At 43.5% G+C, this 24161-nt stretch overlaps 2 protein-coding genes across 3 annotated transcripts; one reads left to right on the top strand and one right to left on the bottom strand.

The window, feature by feature from the left end:
- The first annotated feature begins 163 nt into the window (after positions 1–163).
- Positions 164–4143, top strand: LOC136414762 (VPS35 endosomal protein-sorting factor-like). Of its 2 annotated transcripts, none has more exons than XM_066398946.1 (15): positions 164–269; positions 329–410; positions 457–639; positions 691–868; positions 925–1255; positions 1303–1479; positions 1533–1707; positions 1764–1933; positions 1991–2273; positions 2363–2506; positions 2564–3083; positions 3140–3421; positions 3471–3641; positions 3856–3941; positions 3992–4143. In XM_066398946.1, exons 1-15 carry the CDS (start codon positions 247–249, stop codon positions 4082–4084), a joined length of 2898 nt encoding a protein of 965 aa, XP_066255043.1. In that variant the 5' UTR covers positions 164–246; the 3' UTR covers positions 4085–4143. The 2 variants fall into 2 exon arrangements, with proteins under 2 accessions (XP_066255043.1, XP_066255044.1); XM_066398947.1 differs by having other exon boundaries at positions 247–269; positions 464–639.
- LRP1 (LDL receptor protein 1) lies at positions 4136–24098 on the bottom strand. The gene is made up of 45 exons (XM_066398945.1): positions 23793–24098; positions 22752–22963; positions 22283–22700; positions 20962–21975; positions 20783–20910; positions 20239–20692; positions 20014–20192; positions 19392–19949; positions 19141–19286; positions 18975–19083; positions 18548–18825; positions 18302–18494; positions 17694–18247; positions 17501–17650; positions 17241–17448; positions 17017–17171; positions 16632–16963; positions 15665–16234; positions 15478–15614; positions 15326–15422; positions 15026–15275; positions 14633–14795; positions 14383–14581; positions 14075–14326; positions 13652–14012; positions 13278–13568; positions 13024–13227; positions 12733–12972; positions 12472–12683; positions 12101–12368; positions 11561–11879; positions 11339–11510; positions 10509–11145; positions 9717–10456; positions 9427–9598; positions 9107–9373; positions 8824–9054; positions 8613–8768; positions 8261–8557; positions 8046–8208; positions 7075–7949; positions 6398–7002; positions 6120–6320; positions 5440–6068; positions 4136–5383 (listed from the first exon to the last, which is right to left on the bottom strand). The coding sequence occupies exons 1-45, from the start codon at positions 23881–23883 to the stop codon at positions 5252–5254; spliced, it is 14019 nt and encodes a 4672-aa protein (XP_066255042.1). The 5' UTR covers positions 23884–24098; the 3' UTR covers positions 4136–5251.
- Between the last annotated feature and the right edge of the window lie 63 nt (positions 24099–24161).

The raw sequence follows: 24161 nt of genomic DNA, 5'->3' as shown, positions 1-24161 counted from the left end.
GTTTTTTTGTTCATCGCCTAACTAACCTTAGGACTCGAGCCCCGGCTTCTTAGCTATAAATAAATGTTCTTGACTTGCAATTGCGCTTAAGACCGCCCCATAACTTAGCCCTAACCTCTGTTGCCAAATCTACGGTAGTATCTAAATAGGGTATATGTTATTTCCTGTTTATTTACATTTTAAACATTGAGGTTAGTTTTCTGTTTTTAATATTTTCTCAATTTTCCCGAGTAAAAACCAAGGAAAATGTCCTCGAACCTTCCGTCATGGTAAAATCCTCAGAGAAAACCACTCCTCCCTTAACAGATACTAATAATTAACCCCCCAGGAAAACCCTGCGGAGCAACAACCTTAAGAAACGCCCTGCTTACGTGGAGCCCGTAGTGGATCATCCCTTAAAAAACCTAGTGGTAAGTCCGTGAATTCTATAAAAACGGCTACAATTTGGATAATAAGGTTATAGATAGAATCCCCCGTCGCATTCTGGGCTCTGCCCCTAGTACAGGCCGCACAACCCCTGTTTTAAACACCACTAATATTTCTGAGCCTTTAGCTTTGGCTTTAAAGCAATTGGATCCTTTAACTGAGCTGGCCCTGCGCGAGGAGCTGGACCCTTTGTCAAGAATAGTTGCTGAGAGGGTTTGCTTTAATAAATCTATTTAAGCTTAGTTTTAACTTGGAAATTACAAGGAGGAAAGACTCGGTACTGTCGCGGACCTAAAAGATGAGTCTCAAAACCAAGATAATATTGCCATGGCAAAGGGAGATTTGGATAAATGGTCTTCGCGAAAAGCTTTTATTTTACAAAAATACACAACCTCGGAGAAGTTGTCTATGGTTACCAGTTTTCTTTCAGAGGGAGAGAAAGGTAATTGCATATATATCATGTAGCAGTTAATGACTAATTAACCTTAAAATAACTAGTGGTAGTTAAAGCTCAAAGCACTGCAGTGGATAAGATACAGCATCGCCTTGAGCAATTAGACAGTTTCGAAGAGGGTTCTCAGCACAAGCTTGATTTATCTCAATCAGAGTATATATTCAAAATCAACCAACTAAATAAGGAACTGGTGATAGCCTGGAACCAGGAGCAGAGGGTTAAAGCCCTGAAAATTGCCATTCAATGTGCCAAAATGCTCTCAGATACAGAAGTTCTACCTTTCTACCCTAGTAAGTTCGTTCTGATTACCGATATCTTGGACTGCTTCGGCAGGCTTGTTTACGAGAGATTGCACAGCAAGGCTGTTTACTACAAGTATGTTGCTATTGCAAGGTTTTTTGGTGTTAAATTAGTATGATTAGGCCTGGGACTAAAGTGCAAATGCCTCTGCCTGAGGATTTTACTCCTGACATGGTACCAGACTCGGCAAAGGAGACATGCTTGAATTGGTTCTTTAAAATCGCTTCAATTAGGGAGTTAGTACCCCGGCTTTATGTGGAAATGGCCCTACTTAAATCCTATAACTTCATCTCCTCAAAGTGAGTTTCTTTTCCTAGTCAAAAATTATTGAGGAGATTATTTTAATAATTAGTGAAGGTCCTGAAGCTTTGAGGAGGTTAACAGAAATGATTCAAGGCATTGGAAACCCGTTAGTGGCAGTTTATGTGAGATGCTACCTATGTCGAGTGGGGCTCAATATCACAATGAGCTCGGACTTGGACTTTTTCCGCAAGAACTTTGAAAGCTTCCTTGAAAATTATCAACACGTAATTACCCTTCAAAAACCACCAAAAAACATCTATTTAATTATCTTTTTCATCAGCTCTTTAGCCGTGGCGTCAAAGGAGAGCTTCATTCCCAAAAAATGACCCTCTCGACTTATATGACCCTTTACACCCCTGCCTTGGACTTTCTCATGGAACACGTCGTGCTTTCCTCCCAAGACAACGCCCTCTCAGAGCTTCTCTCCAAATGCAAGCAGTACAGCAGCAGGTGCATTCACTTCCTTTTTCTCTTATTCTCGCTCATTTTGAGTGTTCAAAGTTGCAGCTCCCTCATTCTCAACACTATTATGTCGGGTTTTAAACCTCAATACATCTCGGACAGGACGTTGCAATTCCTCACCATGATCGGTCAATGCACAGATGATGGAATTCCCCTGCATTCTCTGCTGAGGACTTTGGGATTGTGCGTCAGCGTCAGCCCTCCCCCTGTTGAACACAAGAAGCAGATTTTGAACACTGTATGGAGCAATATTGCGCAGTTGCATTCGCCCTTGGAATATGTCGGCTGCGTGGAGGTGTGGATTCCGTTCATTGCACAGCATTTCACTGTAAGTGAGAATATATCATAAGAAACTGGGAAAAGTGCTTTTTTTCAAATAAGAATTATTTTATTTTATAACTCCCAGAATTGTTTTAGACGCGAGAAGTCAACACGGTTCTAGGCGACTTAATCGACCGCCTTCTGCCTGACAGACGCTACGAAAATTTTCCTTCCGAGCTCAAAACTATTATCTACAAGATCGTGCAAAACACCCCCGACTTTGAAGCCCTGTTAGCCATGGTGAGTACCTTCTCGCAACCCCACTAAGACCTCTCAAAACACCTCAAAAACTTATAGGAAAACCTCTTACCTGTGATCGACTTATTCCACGAAGAGTCCGCTAAAGTAGAAGTCTGCAAGACTATTTTGTCCTCAAAATCGCTTCATGACCAAACCACTGGAGACCCAGTGATAAGCAACGCCCTGATGTTCCTTGGGGGCATTTTGCACGACTCAGTCAATGCTCTCACTCCGGAAGACGAAAACAGACAAATCGGGGAGATACTCTGTAATGTGGTGCGTATGGTCCACTTTGGCAGAGACTTCGAAAGGCAGTTGCAGTTTTATGTGGACGCCCGAGGGGCTTTCGCCAATTTGGACTCGGTTCTAATTCAATTAGTGCGCTGCGTCAATCTCTTAGCAGTGGATACGAGGCAAATTGTTAAGAGGGCGCACACTCGGAAGACTGGAGACTTCGTCCGAGCTTGCGCGGCTTATTGTTTCATCACCATACCTTCAATTGAGTCCCCAAAAGCGCGATTAAGGCTCTATTTGCTCTCAGGTCAAGTAGGGCTGTTTAATCAATGTTTAGGGCAAGGTATTGCTATAATTATATTCCCAATGCAGCTTGATCAAAGTAATAAATATTTATAGCGGATGCTTGCTTTAAAGCAATTCTTACAGTCATCCCCGAACTACCTCCGAGAGGGGACACTGAAAGTTTTCTGCTCCCCTTCGTGAGACAATTGCTGTCCGCCTTATTAGTAGTCCCTGATAATCCCGAAAGGGGGGTTTTGAGTCTCATTCGAATGCTCCTAAACCTTCTCAGGGCCTTTGAATGGACCACCAACCAACCTCTAGGTTTCCTTTATGTTAACGTCATTGATCTATTCTCAATTATGGCTCAAGACTTCTACCCCTATCACGTAGATAAAGGTCAGTTTAGCAATTTTTTTGAAGTAGCATAATCTTTACACATCTGCAGTTGAATCCAACGACGCCCTCTGGGGCGCGGATCCGAGGTTTCTCAAGGAAATCGATAATATGACCGCAATAATCATAGGACAGGTGCTGGGGTTGCTCAAGGAAATGGGGCCCTGCAGGAAACAAGCGCAGTTAGCTGCCGAATTATTCTATAGAGTAGCTACTAGGGGCGGTAAGTAGCTTCCAAAACTCGAATGTGTGAGCGCCTTTAAATGGGAGTTTATAGAGCGTAGCCTCAAAATGATTAGTTTTTCAGCTATTATGATGATCGGTTAAATAAATTTTAAGTAGGAGATTAAATATTAGAGATATTTATGGTTTACCACTTAAAGTCGCCTCGCTAAAGGAAATCACATACGTTGCTTTATATTGTTTTATTTTCTCAGATTTAAACGTTAACCAAGTCAGCACTTTAGCTTTGAATCTATGGAACCTCTGCATTAAACACGGCCATGCTGATGTGGCATATTTGGTAAGTTACTTTTGATGGTTCAATAAACAACATATAAAACGCATTTCCAGGCGAGACTTAAGAACTATCTTTTGGGACACAGTTTGAGGATCGACAGCGACCCATTGAGGTTGCTACTGGACAAGCTGTCTCTGCCACAGTAATGAAGGAATTAGCCGTGATATTTGTTAAGGGAATAATAAACAAACACTTGATTTAGCGGACATTGATTTTTACGTTCATTACAAACATAGTCTTTTTATACACAAATACAATTCGAGAATATGATTATTGTAGAAAAAATTATTGGTAAATTTTGGACTTGAGCAACGGGGGTACACAACCTGATTATCTGCAACTGAGAGTATTATCAGTTCTAATGGTGATTGAGCAAAAACAGAGTATTAAAAGAAAGAAAACCAATCTGTAAAAAAGTATTAAATGAGTAAGGTTCTCAGACACGTCGGTAAATTAACGTGCGTTTGCCATTTTGTTATACTTGTCCGCCAAAATGCGGTGTGGAGCCATTTTGTCGTTGCATTTTATTTGTGGTCGTCATTTTATCGTTGTATGGTCCTACTAAAATGTGTACGAGATTTCGCACCAAATTCGTAATAATAGATGTAAGGAATTAACCCAATACTCAACTGCGCCCACCATGTGGTGCATTCATGATCTTCCCTAGTACTCTAGGACTTCCACCGTTTCGTAGGGACAAGCATGTGATTACGCGTGTCTTTTAATCCTTTCACTATTGTCTCTGTATGTGTTTTTGCAAGAAGTTAAACAATTGAACATTCACCATGTTATCAAGGTGGGTACTTCACCTTCAATTAAAAGATTAGTCATTTTACCACGGGAGAGAAATTCACCTTTTTGTATATAAAAAAAATACAGAAAACACGTAATGTCTGGCAAACATTTGCATGATAACTTACCGACTTTGTAATCTCAAAAAAAAAATCACACACACACATTTGGCACACAACCCGAAGAATAACATTGTCATGATTAAAGCTTAATCTTTCTAAATATTATAGAAAACTTGAATCACATTTAAGTTTACATTTAACTTGTATATACAGACGGACGTATCGAGTTACTTTCAATGGACAAAAATCTCTTTCACGGTATGTATACGCTTGAGAATCATCATATTTACAATGGCGCAAAATGTTAAAAAAAAAAGCTGCCTGTGGGCGATAAAAAAAAATTAAAACTAAAACGGCTGATAAGGAAAAATGGCACATGTCACAGCTGTTTAAAAAACCGAACAAAAACACGAGATAAAAGAAGAGTAAATTGTTTCATATACGCAGTCTTTTATAGGTCTAAAGTTCCTCCGTTGGGGGCGGCGGCGTTCCATCCGCAGTATGCTCCAGCAACACCGCCTTCTCCTCTCGCCCAGAACTAGTAGATCCGTTGTACATGGAGTCGTAAACAGGATTAGCAAAGTTACCAGACTAAAACAAAACTACCTATCAAAAAATTGATTTCTATTAAATAATAACAAGCGTACCTTGTCGGGGTCCAAAGTAAATGGCTCTGCGTCTCTCTCCTGATAAATCGGATTACTGAAATCGTTTTCTTGCAGCCGCTCGTGCGAGAACACCGCTCTCCTCTTGAAAACGTACTCAAAACCGACCAATCCCACCGCCAAAACAATCAAAATAACGGCTAAAGCCCATGCAATTGGTATCCATATACTGCGACCCTCTGAAGCTCCCTCCTGAGGTGCCACTAACACTTGCGGGTTTTTCAATACAGTACAAGTAACACCCTCGTAATCGGAAGTGCAGAGGCACTGTTTGCTGCCTCGAATCATCGTGCAAGTGCCTCCATTCTTGCAATAATTGCGACAATAATTAGGCTGGCGCAACGTACAGTGGGGCCCCATAAAAGGCTCCGGACAGAAACATTTAGCGTCTACATCATGGCTTAAAATCTGACAAACACCTTCATTGGCGCAGGCGGTAAAGCAAGGGCTGTCAATTCCCATATAAATTTGACAGGTTTCGCCGCCCCACTTAGGCGGACATCTACACATACGCATGCCGCGCACCGTGACGCATTCGCCCCCGTGGTGACAACCGCCCTTTTGACAGCAGGTATCGGTGATATCGCATACGGCTCGATCGCAACGCTCCCCTGAAAGTCCCTTTTAAATCAAGTGGATCAAAATTATGCGAGGTTTTTTACCGGTGAAATTAGGGGGACAATTGCACTTTAACGTGAGAGGCGAACAAGTGCCACCATTCTGACATAAACCGTCGCATCGGTAGTTTTCACATCGCTCCCCGGTGTAGCCGAGATGACATTCGCAGTGAGGCTTCTCGGGAAGGGTGACTACTTCACCATTAGGGCCGCACATTGATACCTCACAATGATCCCCGCTGTAACCTGTAATACACTCATTGAGGTAGACATTTGTTGTGGACAAGGTGTGTACACATGCACTGTGCGGAAACAATTCTTACCAATAGAGCAGTTGCACGATCTCACCCCGTCCTTAACCAAACACTTGCCCCCATTGCCGCAATTGAAATTAGTACAATGCTGGCATCTAAAACCCATAAATCCATCAGTGCAGACACAATGCGGAATTCCTCTCAACAAACTGCAGCTGCCGCCATTCTCACAAAAACTATCACACAACGGGAATCTCTTTTCGCATCTCTTGCCGAACCATTGTGAAGGACATGCGCATTTTAAGGGCGGTTTTCCCTCCTCGGAAGATTGCGCCTCAGTCGAACTATCCACCATACAAACACCTCCATTTCTGCAGTACTGCGAGCAACGATAGTGTTGGCATTTATCTCCAGTATACAAAGTTGGACAGACGCAATAGGGGGGCTTGCCTGGCTCTATTTTGCACTCTCCTAAGTTGCACTGCAGCGGGCATGAAATGCTAGGGGAAGCTGCTACTTTGCAAGTGAGATTGTCGTTGACGTAGCCATCTGCACAGACGCAGCGCGCCCCCTTAGGAGTGAGCAGACAGAATTCGTTTTCGTTGCAGAAGTCTTTACAAGAATTGTTGGTTTGTGGTCGCTTGTTCTCGTGCAGAATCAAAATGTCTGATATTCTATACAGAAATAGTAGAAACGTTTAATTTTTAATAATCTATACAGTTATTTCGATTTTCCGTAAAACCTACCTGGCCAAACCACGCGCCAAATACACCACATCCCCCCCTCCGAACTTATGTATCCTAATCACATCGTGCCTCTGATAAGTGGCGCTAAATAAATTGTCTTCGAAAATTTCTAATTTATACGGTCTAATTCCCACTGAAGCGTTAAAGTGTCTGGTTAACTGTCGATCTGTGCCATCAAACTTAACACTTTCGATGGTGGCGCTCTTAGGATCGCACCAGTAGAGTCTTTTGGTTGCATGGTCTATCGCAAGGCTTGTAGGCCATAACAAATCATTAACTAGCACCTTTCGGTTAAATCCATCCATGTCCGCTCTTTCAATGCGAGGCACTGGGCCCCAATCTGCCCAAAAAACTAGCCCATCTGAAGGCGCCACCACTATATCCCTGGGATTCTGCATATTGCCGCTCAACAATGTATAATTGAATTTTCCCTCTAAATCAGCCACCAGTAGCCTTGAAGAATCAGTCAGGTAAATTCTCTTGGCTATCCAATCCAAGGCAATGCCTCTGGGCTCTCTCAAATTACTCAGTACAGTCCTGGCGACATCGGCGTCTCTATTTGAGCGTTTTCCTTCGTTGATCTGAATCACCATCGCCTGCACTCGTTTATTTTGATGGTCAGTCCAAAACGCCTCAGCTTGTTTGCGGCCATACAAGATATCTACTGAGTCTACTTTATAGCCAGGGGCTATAGCCGGAGTTTTCTTCATTTTGCTTACGTCGCCCATTTTATAGGGGGATATGAGGCGCAGTTCTGCCTCGGAGGCAAGCACGAGCTCGGCCAGTTTGCCTTCTGCCTGGCATTGGCCCGGGGAGCCCCCGCTAATCAAGCGATAGCCCTCGACGCATTTGCAATGGGGCTCCTTCACTCGAGCCTAGAATTTAAAGAAAGATTGGTTCAGGTCAAGTGGTAAGTTAATTCAGGACATTATGGAATAAATAGAATGGTAGTTTAAAATGGGAACGCTTACTTCGACGCAAATTTGAGAGCAAGTATTCCACTTGCAAGGAGATTGGTTGCAATCCACCTCATCCGAGTTATCGCCGCAATTGTTGTTACCGTTACACTCCTCGGTTTTAGCGATGCAGCGGTTGTTTTTGCAGGTAAATTGTCCGAAAGGACACACTCCATACCTGTAAAAATCTCACTATAAAACTAAACTACTAAATCCATAAGTAAACCTACCACTTGCAAGTATGTTTATCCTCATCACTGTCATCCCCGCACTGACTTACACCATCGCACAAATTACTCACGGGGATGCAGTTGTGGTTCTTGCACCGAAACCGACCGGTAGGACAAGTATAGCCCGAACATTCAGTCTCATCCGAACCATCTTCGCAATCGTTTTGACCGTCACAGCGCCAATCGCTATTGATGCAGAACCCGTTCTGGCACCGGAATTTGTTTTGGGAACAGGAAGTGGCGTTGGGGCAGTGCATCTCGTCAGATCCGTCCGAACAATCGACTTCTCCATCGCATCTATTTTAACCTTGAACTAGTATTTGATTGGTGAAATGTAAACGACAACACTTACCGCCATTCTTTGAAAATGCAAATCTTGGAATTAGCGCACTGAAACTCGTTGGGTTTGCATGTCTGCGCATCACACTCTGCCTCATCAGACTTGTCCTCGCATTGGGGTTCTCCGTCGCACTTCAAAGTGCCGCGAATGCATTTGCCATTGCCGCACCTAAATATTTACTAAAAATTATTCAAGAAACTTTCATATAAACTAAAATTCAGACCGGAATTCAGACTCAGAACAATTCCTCGGCATACATTCCATCTCATCAGAACCATCCCCGCAATCGTTGTCGTAGTCGCAACGCCATCTACCGGGAATACATTTGTTGTTGTTGCACCTAAAGTAGGTGGGCTCGCAAGTATGGAATTCAACCTGGCTACAGGTGGACGGCTCATCTTCTTCATCTCCGCAATCCGGGTCTCCATCGCATTTCCACGACATCGGTATACATCTTCGGATAAAATCCGTGCAAATTTGAAGGTAACACACATCACATAACTCACCTTCCAGAATTACATCTAAATTGATCAGAGGGGCAAGTGCGTGCTTGACACTCTTGCATCTCATCGGAACCGTCTGTGCAGTCGTGATCCTTGTCGCACACCCACACCGCCGGTATGCACTTATCGTTGTTGCACTTGAATTGACTTGCTGGACACGTCACTGGAGGGCAGTCCCGCTCGTCATCGCCCAAAGGGCAGTTCGGGACTTTGTTGCAGTGCATCGCCGAAGGAATGCAGCGGGGAGGCACTGTATCATTGCCTTCACATCTGAAAAAAGTGTCTCACAAGTCTTTAAAAAAATTTGAAACGAATAAGAGTACCTGAACTGGGTGTTAAGACAGGTGTAGCGGTCACAATCCTTCTCATCCGAGTTGTCGCCGCAGTTGTTTTGACCGTTGCACAAGTCGCCAGGGTGGATGCACTGTCCATTGAGACACTGGTACTGCCCAGGAAGACATTTGAAAGGCGGACAATTGTCGGGCTCGTCGCTACCTGTAAAGGAAAACGTTAAAATATCAACAATAGAATTTAGTTACCATTCGAAGTATAATCAAGTGAAATCATATTCACCGTAGTATCTAGAACACAAAAAAATCTAAAAAATACTCACCATCACCGCAATCATCCTGTGTGTCGCACTTCCACCAAAACGGAATGCACTTGTAGCTGGTCTTGCACTCAAACTGCGACGAAGTGCAATTAGCTTCGCATGTTTTTCCATCCTTGCCGAGTACGTAATTCTCCGGACACTGACACGTGTAATACGGGGCCTTTGGTGCCAACAAACACAACGCTGAACAGTTGGCCAGATCACATGGATTTCTCTTTACTTTGGGCTGCCGAAAAGGATGCACTACGCGCACGTCCATGGGCCTATGCACTGTGGTCAGCACTGACGAGCAATTTTCTCCTGTGTATTTATTGCAGCGCTGTATTCCTTTCAATTCCCAGTCGGTCCAATAAACATCGTCCTCCCATACATCGATGGAGAAGACGTGGTGTAGAGGTAGTTTAGGGTTTTTGTCTCTACTGGCGAAGATTTTGACATTATTGCCTTCCATGTCGGCCACTGCTATGTAGTCTTCACGCGCGTCTGACCAGAATATTTCAGCTGTTTCGTAGGAGATTGTAAGGGCGTTGGGCCAGCCCAGGTTTTTGTTAACAATGACTCTAGGATTAGAACCGTCCATGCCGGATTTTCCAATATGAACCCTAGAGCCCCAATCAGTCCAGTACATGTAGCGATTCATGGGGTCCATGGCAATCGCTCGGGGCTCTTCTAGATCTTTTGAGTGAAGCACCCGGCGGTGTTTGCCATTTAAAGTCGACACTTCAATAGTATCAGTTCCTCTGTAAAAACAGGAATTAAAATTGACTAAAGAAAATTATTCACCTCACTCACTTATCGCACCAATACAAATTTCTCCCCACCCAATCCACAGCCAACCCATCCGGGTTCTGCAAAGTAGATGAATGCAACGTCTCAACAGGACCATTCTTCTTATAATCGCACATCCTCTTAATGGTGCTACCCAAATGAGTAACATCAGACCAATAAATGCACTGTGAAGCCCAATCATAATCCAGAGCCACTGCGTTTGTCAGATTGTGCGCAAGCAAATTCGACTCCCCAAACAAATCCACTTCTCTGATGTAATAGCGATTGGCCAGCAGCAATGTAGGTTTAACCTCTGAGTTAGCTTTGCAGGAATTTCCTTCTGAGTAATAATTGGGATGGCAGCTGCAGTGGTATGACCCGCGAGTGTTTTTACAAAGCTGACTGCAAGGCCTGTCCAGACATTCATTGATGTCTTCACAACGATGGAACGTTTTCTTGGACAGGGTGTAGCCCGACTGACAGGAGCATTCATAACCCACAGGCAAGTCGGTGCAATAGTGGTCGCACACTGCGGGCGAGGCGAAGCATTCATTCACGAAGCACTTATGTTCATCAGAGAAATCTCCGCAATTGTTTTCGCCATTGCAGAGCAGAGTGTCATTGATGCAAACTCCGTTGGTACAGTGGAACCATCCTTTACCTTCGAACGAAAAAGAAATAAACAAACATCGAAAAGGCATTTGATAAAAATAGCATGACAAAATGTTTAAATTAAATTAAATGCGTTTTAGAGAGAGAGAATAAATTAAGATTTTTTTATTACTATAACTGTTGAGAAATGAAACAAATTTTCCGTCTAAATGCAACGGAAACAATCGTGATTTTGAACTTACCTTTGCAGTAGTCCTCAGCATGACACTTAGTTTCATCGGAGTTGTCTCCGCAGTCGTCTTTACCATCGCACTTGTACAGTTCCAAAATGCATTTCCCGTTAGCGCAGGCATATTCAACAGCAGAGCACGTGCGATGACAATGATCAGGCTCATCACTACCGTCAGCACAATCCTAGATTTCAAAAATTCAGTAAAAAATATTTAATTTGTTTGTTTTCCAACTTTATCTCCATCGCAATAATAGGTCTGATTGACACATTGTCCTCCGGTACACTGGAACTGTTGGTCACTACAGGGAGCTTTAGTGGCGCAGGCCACACCCAGGACTTCGTCTTGTCCGTCTTCGCAATCCCATTCGCCGTCGCACACCCACGTATTCGAAATGCATCGACCAGTAGCATTGCACCGAAACTCGTTCTCCGGACATTCTGTAAAATGGCAGTGTTCCGTTTCGTCGGAGCGGTCGGTGCAATCGGGGCTACCGTCGCATTGCCACGATTTCGGAATGCAGTCCCCGTTAGCGCATTGGAATTTACCGAATCTTAATTAAAAAAAGCACAATTCAAAGAAACATTAGGACATATTAGAAATAATGGCAACGATGAACCGTTTTTATGTGTATATAAAATTTTTATATGTATATGTATATGTATTTTCAAGAAACAAACTTGGCCAGGTAACACTGCTCTGTTCTTATGTTTCTGCAACTTTAAACTTAAACACGGTGTTGCCATATGTAGTTTTTTTGGGAAAATTTATTACCCGCATTGATGCCTACAGCCAACTTCGTCACTCTCATCGTGACAGTCTTTTTTGCTATCGCAATACCACGCAAGCGGTATGCAAATTCCATCGCTAACACACCGGAACTGACCAGCCGGGCAAACATCGGCGGATCCGCAATATTGTTCGTCCGAACCATCTCGACATTCGTGCTGACCATTACATCTTTGTGTGATGTTGACGCATTGTCCGTCATGACATTGCCATTGGTATGAGCGGTCACATGCTTTGTTAATCGTGGGACACCCTAAACATACAATAAAACATGTTTCAATCGAATCATTCTTAGTCTAAATTTTGTATTATTCTTAACAAAATGGTGAAAATCCAAAAAGTAGTTACAACCTTACCAGTTTCGTCGGAATTATCCCAACAATCGTCGTCCCCGTCACAAAACCAGTCCTTGTGTATGCAGCTGGTGGTAAAATTGCAGTTGCGGAAATCCTCATTGTGTAGAGCAGCACAATCCGGTTTCGAGCAATTCATCTCATCCGAATTATCTTTGCAGTCCGGATCAAAGTCACATCTCACAGATTTTAGGACACATTCCCCATTATCGCATCTTCAAAAATTGTTATAAGAGCAATTTTGAGTAATTAGGACAAACAGACCTGAAATACTGGTCCTCTGGACAGCGGCAATTGAGTTCGTCGCTAGAATCACCGCAATCGTCAACTCCGTCGCATGTAGCGTTCGAAGGCACACATTTTTTGTTCAGACACTTGTTCCAGCCTAAGGGGCAGGAGCGATACCCACAATAGCCTGGTTCTTCATCGGAGGAGTCGCCACAATGAGGAACTCCATCGCAGGTCAGGTGGAAGGGCACACAGCCGCCATTGGAACACCGAAAACTGGAGGAAAGTTCCATTATGCATCAAACAAAAATGGGGAAAACCCCTCACCTATCCTCAGTATTAGTACATTCCACAATGTTCACACTAAGACACCGCCCATCTGAGCTTAAAGTTCTGCCATTTCCGCAGGAACATTCGACCTCTCCGCTTGCGGTTAGCTCACAATATTCTTCACACCCACCGTTATTCATGAGACAAGGATTTGAGAAACAGTCTTCAGTGTCATTGGCTATGGCCACAATTCCCATTGGTCTAAAATCACGCTGTAACCTCCTAGTTAAAGTTTAAACTAAATATAGTACCTAGGGACATCTCTACGCAGAGTCACATAGTATTGTCCAGTAAATTTGTCAGCTCGCACGACGGAATGCAAAATCCAATCGGTCCAGTAAATGAAATCCCCATAGATTGCCATTGCAAATGGATGTTGAGGAGTGACTTTAGCCAGAACAACCCTCTTAGAACCGTCATACTCGCAACGCTCAATTTTATCCAACCGTGCATCTCCCCAGTACAATTTATGAGCTTTATGGTCTAAAGTAATGGCATTTGGCATTCGAATGTCCGTGGTGATGATCGCCTGACGCTGAAAGCTAAAACTAGAACGTGAGCAAATTTGGATTGATCTGACAAGAAAAGGTAGACAAACAAGAACTGATATTAAAACAGGTCATACCCGGTGAAATAAACGCGGTCAACACTGGGCTGGTGCGCATTCCAATTAGTCCAGTACACCCTTTGGCCGCAAGAGTCAACTGCAATGCCTCTGGGCTTGTCCTGCGCGCGCAGCCTTATTATAGTCTCCACTTCTGAAGCATTGTTAATCCGTTCAGTCAAATTAATTCTATTGATCGTCGCGTCATTGTTACAGGTCCAATAGAGAGCATGACCCACTTGCTCATAGGCCAACCCCTCCACCGAGCCCTGCTTATCTACTACAATCTTATGATCGCTCCCGTTAAAGAAAACTGCATTTATAGATCCGCGTTGAATGTCTGAGTAAAATAATCTTTTATCCTTGTAACTGAAGCTTAGACCTAAGTAATTATGAAGAAGAAAAAGAGTAAAGTATTATAATATTTGTTATTTATGCACTGACCAATAGCATTTTTCAAATAGGTGCTGTTTTTGATGCTGGGATAAGGGGAATTCATCAGGTTTTTGTCCCCCATCATATGAATTGAATCAATACTGATCACTTTGGAGAACATTACGAAGCTTTCATAGGGCTTGCAGCTCTTTCCATCGGCAGAGAGCATGCCGTGGGAGCATATGCAAGCACCGTGAGTGCCATTGAAGAGACAAAGCTGCTCGCAGCCCCCATTGTTAACCGCACAAGCATTAGTACCCCCTAAAAATTTACTCTTAAAAACAATATTCTAAGTTTTCTTCACAGGAAATACTGACCTTGTCTTCTCCGCGAATAAATCTGAATATCACTTAAAGAATCCTCGAGATTATCGTATAAAACAGTCACCTCTGACCAATTGGAAATTGGGGCCTTCAAAACTCCCCCTTTAGCCCTGGTGGCGTCCAGCCAATAAAGAGTATTCTCGAAGAATGTCAAGCTTATTGGCCTCTCCAAGGTGCTGTTGTTTAAAAGAATCTACAATTTACGTGCTGAAAGACTATAAAATAGGGATAGTAAAGGGCTTACGGAGTGGTTACTGCCGTCGTATTTAATACGCTCGATGGTGAGGGAGGTAGGGTCGCAGAAGTATACCCACTGACCCTTAGAATCTAATGTAAGGTCGGCGAATTTCTTCTGTTTGCTCAGTAAAACCCGCCGATTTTGGCCGTCTAACGTTGCGATTTCAACCCTGAAAAACACATCAAATTAGGAGGGAAATATTAACAGATTCTAGAAAAATAGTAAATAAGTAAACACCTAGTCAAAACATTCATAGAATGACGTACTAGTGACAAATGAAAACTGACTAAATATTAATGAATGATGGAGAAGCGACGATACAAAGAAATTGGACTGGGGAGTGTAAACCTTGAAAAACCATTTCCTCAACTTCAGTGATTTCCAGCTACCCAAACTAACCTATTCTGCTGAGCCCACACCATAATCCCCGCGACTGGATCCAGAGCAATTGCATTTGGCTTCACCGTGTCATTGGAGAGGAGTACGTGCTCGTTGGTACCATCCAATCGGGCCACGCTGATGGTGCCCCTTTTCGAGTCGCACCAATACATGTTCTCGGCCACCCAATCTATCGCTAGACACGTCAGCCAATCCACCAACATGTTATCGACTACCTCATTTTGGTTCAGAATGTGACTCCGTTCAGTCCCTAATACATGGTTCTATAATGCGACAACGGGCAATAAACAATTTAGTTACCATCTCGCTTCATTTTGGTCACTTGACCCCGCTCAGTGTCCGCCCAAAATAACAGATCTCGACTTGCTAAAAAGTCTATAGAGGAAGCGCTAGAAACCTACATAAACAAACACTCATATTTGCAAATATAATAAATTAAAACGTTTCATTACCCTGGAGATAGGAGCCAACACCTTAAGATCTTTAGACCCGTTCAAGGGGCGCCCTACAAGCTCCCAGTTAAGTGATAAAAACATGAAGTCGTCGATGCTTTGGCAACGCCGCTCGTCTACAGGATCCTTTATATAACCTGCGCGAAATATGTATAAAACACTTCAAAACAGTAAAAAAACGTTTTACCTGTGGCGCATTTGCAAACGTAGGAAATAGCGGTGATACTAGGAAGGCACAAATGCTCGCACCCCCTATTATCCAACTGACAGGGATGGCTTCCTTCCTGATCATTCGCATCGTAAATCCTCAAAGCCAGTATTCCTCCAGTATTATTTCTTAACACCTTCACTTGGCTCCCACTAGTTTTATCAGCCACGTAAATTGTTTGGTCGCTTTCATCCGCATAGTAAATGTGCCCCTTGTAGAGAGCAATAGTGGTTACTGAGGACTTCTCAGGCAGGGATAGCTTCACCACATTAGTCCCGTCCAAATTCGAGTAGAAAACCTCAGAATTACTTAACCAATATAACCTCTGAGAGTCTTGGTCGACAACCAACCCTTTGGAGTCAAGGGAGAGATTGGAGACCAGGAGTTTCCGCATTGAACCGTCCATGCCGCTACCCTCTACAGCAGCTGATTTGTTGCCTTCTGCCCGAATCCAGAAACATTTGCCTTGTTGCGGATAGACAGCCACTGAGAGGATAGACTCATTTTCGATTAAAGTTGACGTGTACTCGCCGTTCAGGTTGGAAATTGCTGTATACCAATAGAAAAGTTACTTTATTAATTAGACGAGAAAATTCAAGCGACTAAAACAATAATTCAAACAATAAAAGAACTTTAAAGAAAAGCGGCAACTAATGGTTTATAATTTGTTTATAAGCAAACTGTCAAAAGTATGATGTAGCAAGAGAAATGGGATGAATAGGAAACAATTGACTATGACAGAGGTAGATCAATAAGTCTCCTAACTGCGGCTCCTACACGCTGCCAAAATATCATTTTCATTGAAAAATGGGAAGGGGAATAAGTGATTATGACCAAAATATGGCGGTTTCGATTTTCTAATTAAAGCTTTTACAGCGTCGTCAAAACGCAAAATTGGGTTGTTTCACCAACAATTTTACAATCTAAACATTGTCTAAAAACTCACCGATTCCATTAGCAGATGCAACAAATAAGAGCCCGGACACCCAATCAACAGCAAGACCGGAAATGTGATGCAAACCAGTATCGATCAGCGTCTGAATAGGGCCTTGCGTGAGGTTGGATCGTTTTACTTCTTCCGGCTGGGTATCTGCCCAAAATATCGTCTTGTTCCGGGCAAAATACTCGATCTGCACGGGGTTCAGAACCTGAGGAGTGCTAATTGTGGGGATGGTGTGATAATAGGGCTGGTTAATGTCTACGCCCCGGATCTCATTGGAGCGCGCTATTAGAAGCACACGCTCGTTATTGACACATGTTCTGTTGTCTTCACTAAGCCTAAACAGTCAGTAATGTGGATTTTTCTGATTACATTGTAAAGCAAAACAAACCGAGAAACATGGGGACAATCACACTTGTAAGTGGTATTGGAATGGATTAAACATAAGTGAGAACAGCCCCCATTATCGGTGCCGCAAGGGTTTTTTCCTGGAGGTTGTCTACTGGGGTGCATAATCTTGATATCAAAGGGCTGCGTCAAAGTCCTCTGCAAAAAAAAAGTATATCTCTAGACATTTTAAAGACTGTTCTTAAACTAAGTAAGAGAAATACTCACTTGGATAACCATTACGTCCCCCCCTTGCCACTTATTGGCGCGCATGACGCTGTTGGTTCTCCAGTCGGTCCAATAAACATAGTTTTCGAAGAGAGAGATGGCGAATGGGTGAGAAAGAAACTCATGGTTGCTAATAACTTCGTGATGATCATTTCCATCATAGTCGCTAGTGTGAATTGAGTCACTACGGGCATCAGCCCAGTAGATCCTATTATTTAATGCATGAAGAAAAATTACTCCTGACTATACTTGAAACAAACCTTCTCATGGTGTAATCCAAAGTAAGCCCATTGGGCCAACCTCCTTTGAAAAAATAATCCACTCTGACCACCACTTTGCGATCTAAACCAGCCAGGGAGCAGCGCTCAATCCTTGGCGCCACATTGTCCCAATCGGTCCAAAACAAATATCTATTTCCTTATAAGCTTTACCGGTACAAAGTCTCGAACTTACCCATCCCTGGGATCTACGGCAATAGCTCTGGGGCTCTCCATGTCTCCCGCAACCAACGTCCTTCGAAAACTTCCATTCAGTTTCGCCACCTCAATTTGATCCAGATTGCTCTCTACCCAATACAAATTCTGCCCAATCCAGTCCACGGTCAACCCTTCTGCCGTAGATAACCCAGTACTGACAACCACCTCGATATTCCCCAAAGAACCCCCGCTCACAGTCCCCCTATAGATCTTATCGTCGATGACATCAGTCCAAAAGATCATATCGCTGCCATTCGAGTGAAAAAAGTCGAGAGTGATTGTATTTTTCAGACTGGAAATGAAGGATTTTTGGCTGAAAGTATGCAGATCGACGCCGCGCAGCTCGTGCCGGTTGGAAAATGTAACGATGGGTCGGCCAATATCAGTGCTTTTACAGGTAAAACCATCTTCTTGCAAAACATAACCTTCAAGGCAAGCGCATTTGTAGCGGGAGCCGCGAGGGATGCATTTTTGGGAACAGACACCCCAAGCTTCGCAGGGATGGGTCTCCAGGCAATGTGTACGATCGGCCTAAGGTCAAAGAAATGATATGGAAATAGCTTTGAAGGTCGTGATCAAACTTACCTGCAAATGCAAATGTGGTGGGCACGTGCATACCACCCCATCTGGCGCATTGTAACAAACATGAGAGCAAATAAAACTATGATCGCACATCTGATCCGCGCACCTCATCCCCTCATCCGAACCATCTAAACAATCGGCCTTATTATCGCACAGCTGTCGCACGGTTATGCACTTGGTATCATTGTCGCACAGCCTAAAACATTCACCTTATCTCTTACAATTACCAATTTTAAGCGACAAAATTACCTCTGAGGATACTCGCAAGTGGAGGCTAATTTAGTTGCGTTACTGCCCTCCACCAGTTCTCCGCACTTGGCCCCCTCATCACTACCGTCAGCGCAATCTTGTTGATTGTTGCACATTTGCATAGGGCTCACGCATTTAGTGTCGTTGTCGCATACTTTATATGGCGCCACGCACTCGATTTTCTGCTTCAATTCTGTGGTGTTGTGCATTTTGGAGGCGTCGCAGTTCACCTCGTCAGAACCATCGATGCAATCCAAATCCGTATCGCACCTAAACATCTACCAAAAAAACACATAGTGATAATTCCTAAAGTGGAAATTCATTTTGTATCTACCAAAACTACAAACTCTTGCAACAAGAATATAAAACACCATTTTGATAAGAGACTATTTATAAGAGAGCTACACATAAAAATGACAAAACTTACTTTGGGAATACACTCAAAATTCGCACAAGTGAATTCGTTGGTCTCGCAATCTTTCTTGCCGCAATCACGCTCATCAGTACCGTCGGGACAATCAATTTTCCCGTCGCATCTATCGATTTTCAAAATTAAAATTAGCAGGGAATCAAAAAAAGGAGTGACAACGAACCTTGAAGCGCTGGGTAAGCAATCAGAGCGCGGTTTGCAAACAATTTGGGTTTCGGGGTTGCACTGAATGCAGTCAATTTCATCGGAACCATCGTGACAATCCTTGATGGTATCACAGTAGAAGTACAAAGCAATGCATTGACCGTCCTTAAAATAATTATTCATGTATTTATGGTGAATTTAAGCATCCAAAAATTGCGCATTGAGTACCGCAATTAGATAGTTTATAAAGAATATGTCGGCTTAACTCACTTTGCAAGTAAATTCATTAACATCACAGGTATTGACTTTACAATCAGTCTCATCGCTCGTATCATTAGGCCCGCAATCTGCCATTCCGTCGCAACGCCACACCATCGGAATGCATCTCTTGGACGATTTGCATTTAAATTGGTTTACCGGACACACTTTGAGACATACATTCGGATCCTCATCACTGCCATCGAAACAGTCCCTCTCTCCATCGCACACCCAATGGCGTGCTATGCACGTCTTGTCGCACTTCATCTGATGTTCGCCGCACTTGACATTTTCGCAGGGACCGCCCACCTCTGAACTTTCATCCGAGCCGTCTGCACAGTTGTTGACACCATCGCATAAATAGGTGTTGGGCCAGCATTTCGCCTTATCTGCGCACTGGAAGGAGTCCTTAGGACATAACGAGGGCAACGTATAGTTGGCGATCTTGGAGCAGGACTTTTTGTCCTCGGAGAGGACAAAACCGTCGTGGCATGCGCAGGTCAATAAGCCGCCTTCGGAGTGCAGGCAGAGTTCGGAACAAGCGGTACAAGATGACGGACGTTCACCCTTCTAAAAGGTTAATTCGGGTTTCACAAAATTTAGGCAAAAACAGAAACTCCATGCTTTTATTTACCCGATTAGTGTCGAAGACCTTCATATCGAACCAAGAAACCACCCCCGTTGTAACGTGATGCGGGCGATGCCCCGGACTATCCAGCTTATATGCCATCAAAGCGTCATCTTCTATATCTGTGTAGTACAAAGTCCTATCAGGCCCCACCTCTAACCCTGAAGAATACCCCGTTCCTGCGGCTGAAAAAGCAGTTAAAAATAACCCTCAAACATCGAAAAAACATACCAATTTCCCTCCTCCTGCCAGATCCATCCAAATTAACACTAAAAATAGCGCCAGCATACATCTTGACCGAGCCACGGATCATCTCTTTATCCATCCAATACAACTTGCCTCCCTTAATATCCACGGCCAAGTTAGAGGGGGAGAAAACGTCCTCTTCGACTAAAGATTTTCGCTCCGTGCCGTCCATAAAAGCGCTGTTAATACTGCCCTTTTTCGGATTAATTGACCAGTCGGTCCAGAACATAAGGCCTCTGGTCGGATCCAGGGCGATAGACACTCGCCCTTCGGAAGTACTTGTGGTGTAGAATAAGGTTTTCAAAAGGGTAGCGTTGGAGAGGGGGAGTACACCGAGCCAACCTTTCTTCCAGTTGTAAAAATAGAGATTACCGGTGGTGAAATCCAGAGAAAGGCAATCGCTCTGCACCTCTCGAAGAAGAATTTTAGTGCTGTTCACCTATAAGGTTATGTTTTGTTTTTTTTTTTTAATTTAAGTGTGACAACTTCCGAATATCCGATTGAAGAAATAGATTAGAAGAATGCTCACCTTATCAATGACCACCATATTTAAAGTTTCCTCTTGTCCATCAACGTAAATTACAGACCTCGTAGAAGCTTCAAACTCCACAACTTTGGGCCTGCCCACGTTCAACAGTGGCACCATGACGTCCTTACCTACAAGTCCGTACTGAACCATTCTCAACTCTCTTTGCGTTTGAAACTTACCAGAAGCCAAATCGAGTCCTCTAATACCTGCTGGGTTATTCCGAGCCACCAGCAGGAACATATCCAGGGTTTTAATTATGCATTTTCTATGCTCGAAGAGCACATACCCGGAGGCACACATACATTTCATCATCGCCATCCCCGTGGGTGACCATGCAGGGATGCAGAGATGATCGCAAGTGGATGTTTGGCAAGGATGCGCCACTGTAGGCTGACGTTGTCTATGGAAGATGTGGAGATTAAAAGGGCGGGTGATGTTGGTGGCAACAATACTGCCCCCTTTGCTAAACTCTAGAATGGTGTGGTTGAACCAGGAGCTGACAAAAAGGCGGTTTTCGAATATTGTAACGCCATAAGCATTACGTGCGTGTCCGCCTTTAGCCACAGTTTTACGATTTTTGCCATCATAATCCACCCTCTCAACATAGTCCAAATAGGTATCCACCCAATACACCCTCATGGTAGGGTAGTCCACAGTCACCCCATAGGGATAGACAATTTTGACCTCTACAATAGTCTTGCGACCTGAACCATCTAAATTGCAGCGTTCCAAGGCAGGAGCAGATTGGCCCCATTTGGTAAAAAACATGTATCCTTTAGTAGGGTCTAGGGCTATCGCCCTAGGAAAGCTCAAGTTGTTTTCTAGTAGCAAATTGCACCACATTAAGCCCTTATTACACACTATAATGGCCTCCTTTTGGTCCTCCAAAAAATACCAGTTCTCAGCCACCCAATCAAAGGCCAGTTGTTGGATGGCCTGCACATCCAAAAGCGGGGATTTCACCGGTAAAATCCAGCGATTTTCTAGGTTGTTGATGTCCGCGCACACAATCGAGGACTTGCTGACGTTATGGTGTACATAGCACACCGTATGATTTCTATGGATAAACTCCAATGCGTTGCTGTTTAAGAGTCTTAAGGTGGAGTTGCCGGGCCAGGCTTTGCCATCGAGCATCACTCTTCGGATTTCGGTTTGGGTGGTAAATATCAGGGAAGGAGGCTCGGTTTCTGGAACTAAATTAAAGAGGGTTCTTTAAGATGATTTACAGGTTCGAAGGGATCGAAATCGCTAAACCAAAACAAACGACCCACATCCTGATTAGCAAACGAGTCCGCAAACGAAATCGAATTAATCAAGTCCAATAAAATACAAATTACGTTTTAAATTGTTTTTTTTTTACTATCTTATTTATTGTAGTGGTGAAAGCTTCATATTAAAATAATTAAGCCGCATTAGGCAGTGGTAAACGATTACATTATAGATGTATCAAAGTTGACTTTATTTTTATCTCAACTGAAACAGACAAACTAATCAACTTACCATTATCAGCCTTGCAGTCGGTACCATTCTGTTGGTACCCCGATACGCAGGAACACTTAAACGACCCCAAAGTGTTGGTGCAAATTTGGGCACAAGTATCATCATATTGGCACTCATCTGCATCCACACAATTGTTTCCTTCAGGACGCTTACCTGAAGGACAATAACACTGGGGCCCTAAGGGCGTAGGCTTGCATTTGAATGTACATTGCATCCTGTCACAACCCAATGATTTATTCCTGCAAAAGTCCCACTCATCGCTGTTGCCGGGACAAGCACCTAACACCCCATCGCAGAAGGACTCCAAGGGGGCACATGCAGGCCCTTCGGGACACGCGGCTTCGTTCCACTTGCAATGGGTGGGTTTACAATGTTTAGGATCCTCATCTGAGGGGTCAGGGCCCAGCTCTGGGTGCACCTGAGAGTAAAGTAGTTAAAGGGAGATTTTTGGAGATCTAAAGAAAATTACTCCGCAATCTTGCTCATCATCACAGACCCACCCATTGGGCAGGCATTTCTGGGTGAGGGCGCATCGGAATTGTTCCGGCTTGCATTGAGCGCTGCTCATGCAGCCCTCGGGTTCGTCTGAGTTGTCATCGCAGTCGCGATGCGAGTCGCAATGCCAGTTGAGGGGGATGCACTGCCCCGAATCGCATTCGAATTGATTTACGGCACATTTTCCTACAAACAAAAAAATCATAACACCTCTTCACCGAAATAATAATCTAAGGCGTCCACACCCTGTATATTATTCGAATATTGGATCTGCATTTATTGCAACGGCAACTACCCAAAGTTAGATTTATTATCTATACTTAATGTTATTCATTGCGATAACTGTTGCTTATTAGGAGTTTTATTATCGACGTTTATACGCTTGAGTTACTAATCGAATTAATGGTCTGTGATTGACCTCACACAGTGCTACAGGAAATTTTTTTTTGCTTCACTTATCCCTAAATTTTTCCATCTAAGGAAATTGATTTAAACAGGTTTCTATCTTTGATGGGCTTCCAATATGCAAGGTTTTAATAAGGAAGACCTCACCATAAAATCACCCGTGCTTGGGCCGTTAACTCTTCACATTCAAGGCCATAAAAGAGCATTAAAATATCAGACGCAAATTAGAACTCATAATATTTGGGCCAATATACAGCTTTTTATGACCCTTCCAAGCCTAATGGTTTTGAAACCATATTAAAGAAAATGTGGGAGTCTGTTTAGTATTTTATGTCTGAGATCTGTGCTGCAAAATGCAAATGCGGAGCCCAATTCCATTTACACAATTAATCAACAAACTAGCGACAAACAAATTGATTTCCCTCCTGAGGTTTTATGGCGGGCCTTAATTGAGTTAAACTATTTTGAAAATAGAACTCAAAAACTGCCCGAAGAATCAATTACTTGCAACAAATAATCGCCAATTACCTCCTAAGCCTTGACCACTGACCATTAACCCCTGACTACCACCAACGATAACTGACGACTAACAAACCACCCGACGGTTTACCTAAAGAAGAGGAGGACTCCCAAGGTTCGTCTAGGGCTTTGCCCCAGTGCCCCAACGCTAGAAGCACCAGCCCCAAGGCTATTTGCCTCATGTTGAAGCCCTTCGACCCTTAGCTCTGCAGCATCCTCTATAGAAGTGGGGCTTTTGACGGCGAGATTCCGAATTGTCGTTGAAGAGATTCACTTGCACTTACGTTCACAGGAGCCCTAAGATGTTGCGAAAGCAATCGATTACACGCACATGTACCACGATTCAACTTGAATGAATAAATAAATAAAAACAAAAATATCAACATTCATCAAAGTGGTTTTTTGTATATTGGGAGCCAACCGGCGGAAAGGCACGAACAATGACTCGGGCGGCCATTTT

The sequence above is a fragment of the Euwallacea similis genome, chromosome 18, assembly GCF_039881205.1.
Source record: "Euwallacea similis isolate ESF13 chromosome 18, ESF131.1, whole genome shotgun sequence".
Taxonomy (NCBI): domain Eukaryota; kingdom Metazoa; phylum Arthropoda; class Insecta; order Coleoptera; family Curculionidae; genus Euwallacea; species Euwallacea similis.
The sequence above is the reverse complement of the archived record's forward strand: the minus strand, read 5'-3'. Positions and strand labels throughout refer to the sequence as shown.

What these genes read in the sequence shown, in the direction of transcription:
- LOC136414762 (XM_066398946.1), top strand. Translation starts at nt 247, where the DNA reads ATGTCCTCGAACCTTCCGTCATG. An exon ending in TCATTGCACAGCATTTCACT is followed by an intron (nt 2,274 to 2,362) that starts GTAAGTGAGAAT and finishes GAATTGTTTTAG; the next exon opens with ACGCGAGAAGTCAACACGGT. An exon ending in TAATCAATGTTTAGGGCAAG is followed by an intron (nt 3,084 to 3,139) that starts GTATTGCTATAA and finishes AAATATTTATAG; the next exon opens with CGGATGCTTGCTTTAAAGCA.
- LRP1 (XM_066398945.1), bottom strand. Translation starts at nt 23,883, where the DNA reads ATGAGGCAAATAGCCTTGGGGCTGGTGCTTCTAGCGTTGGGGCACTGG. An exon ending in CGACTGCAAGGCTGATAATG is followed by an intron (nt 21,976 to 22,282) that starts GTAAGTTGATTA and finishes TCTTTAATTTAG; the next exon opens with TTCCAGAAACCGAGCCTCCT. An exon ending in TGCTTACCCAGCGCTTCAAG is followed by an intron (nt 19,084 to 19,140) that starts GTTCGTTGTCAC and finishes GAAAATCGATAG; the next exon opens with ATGCGACGGGAAAATTGATT.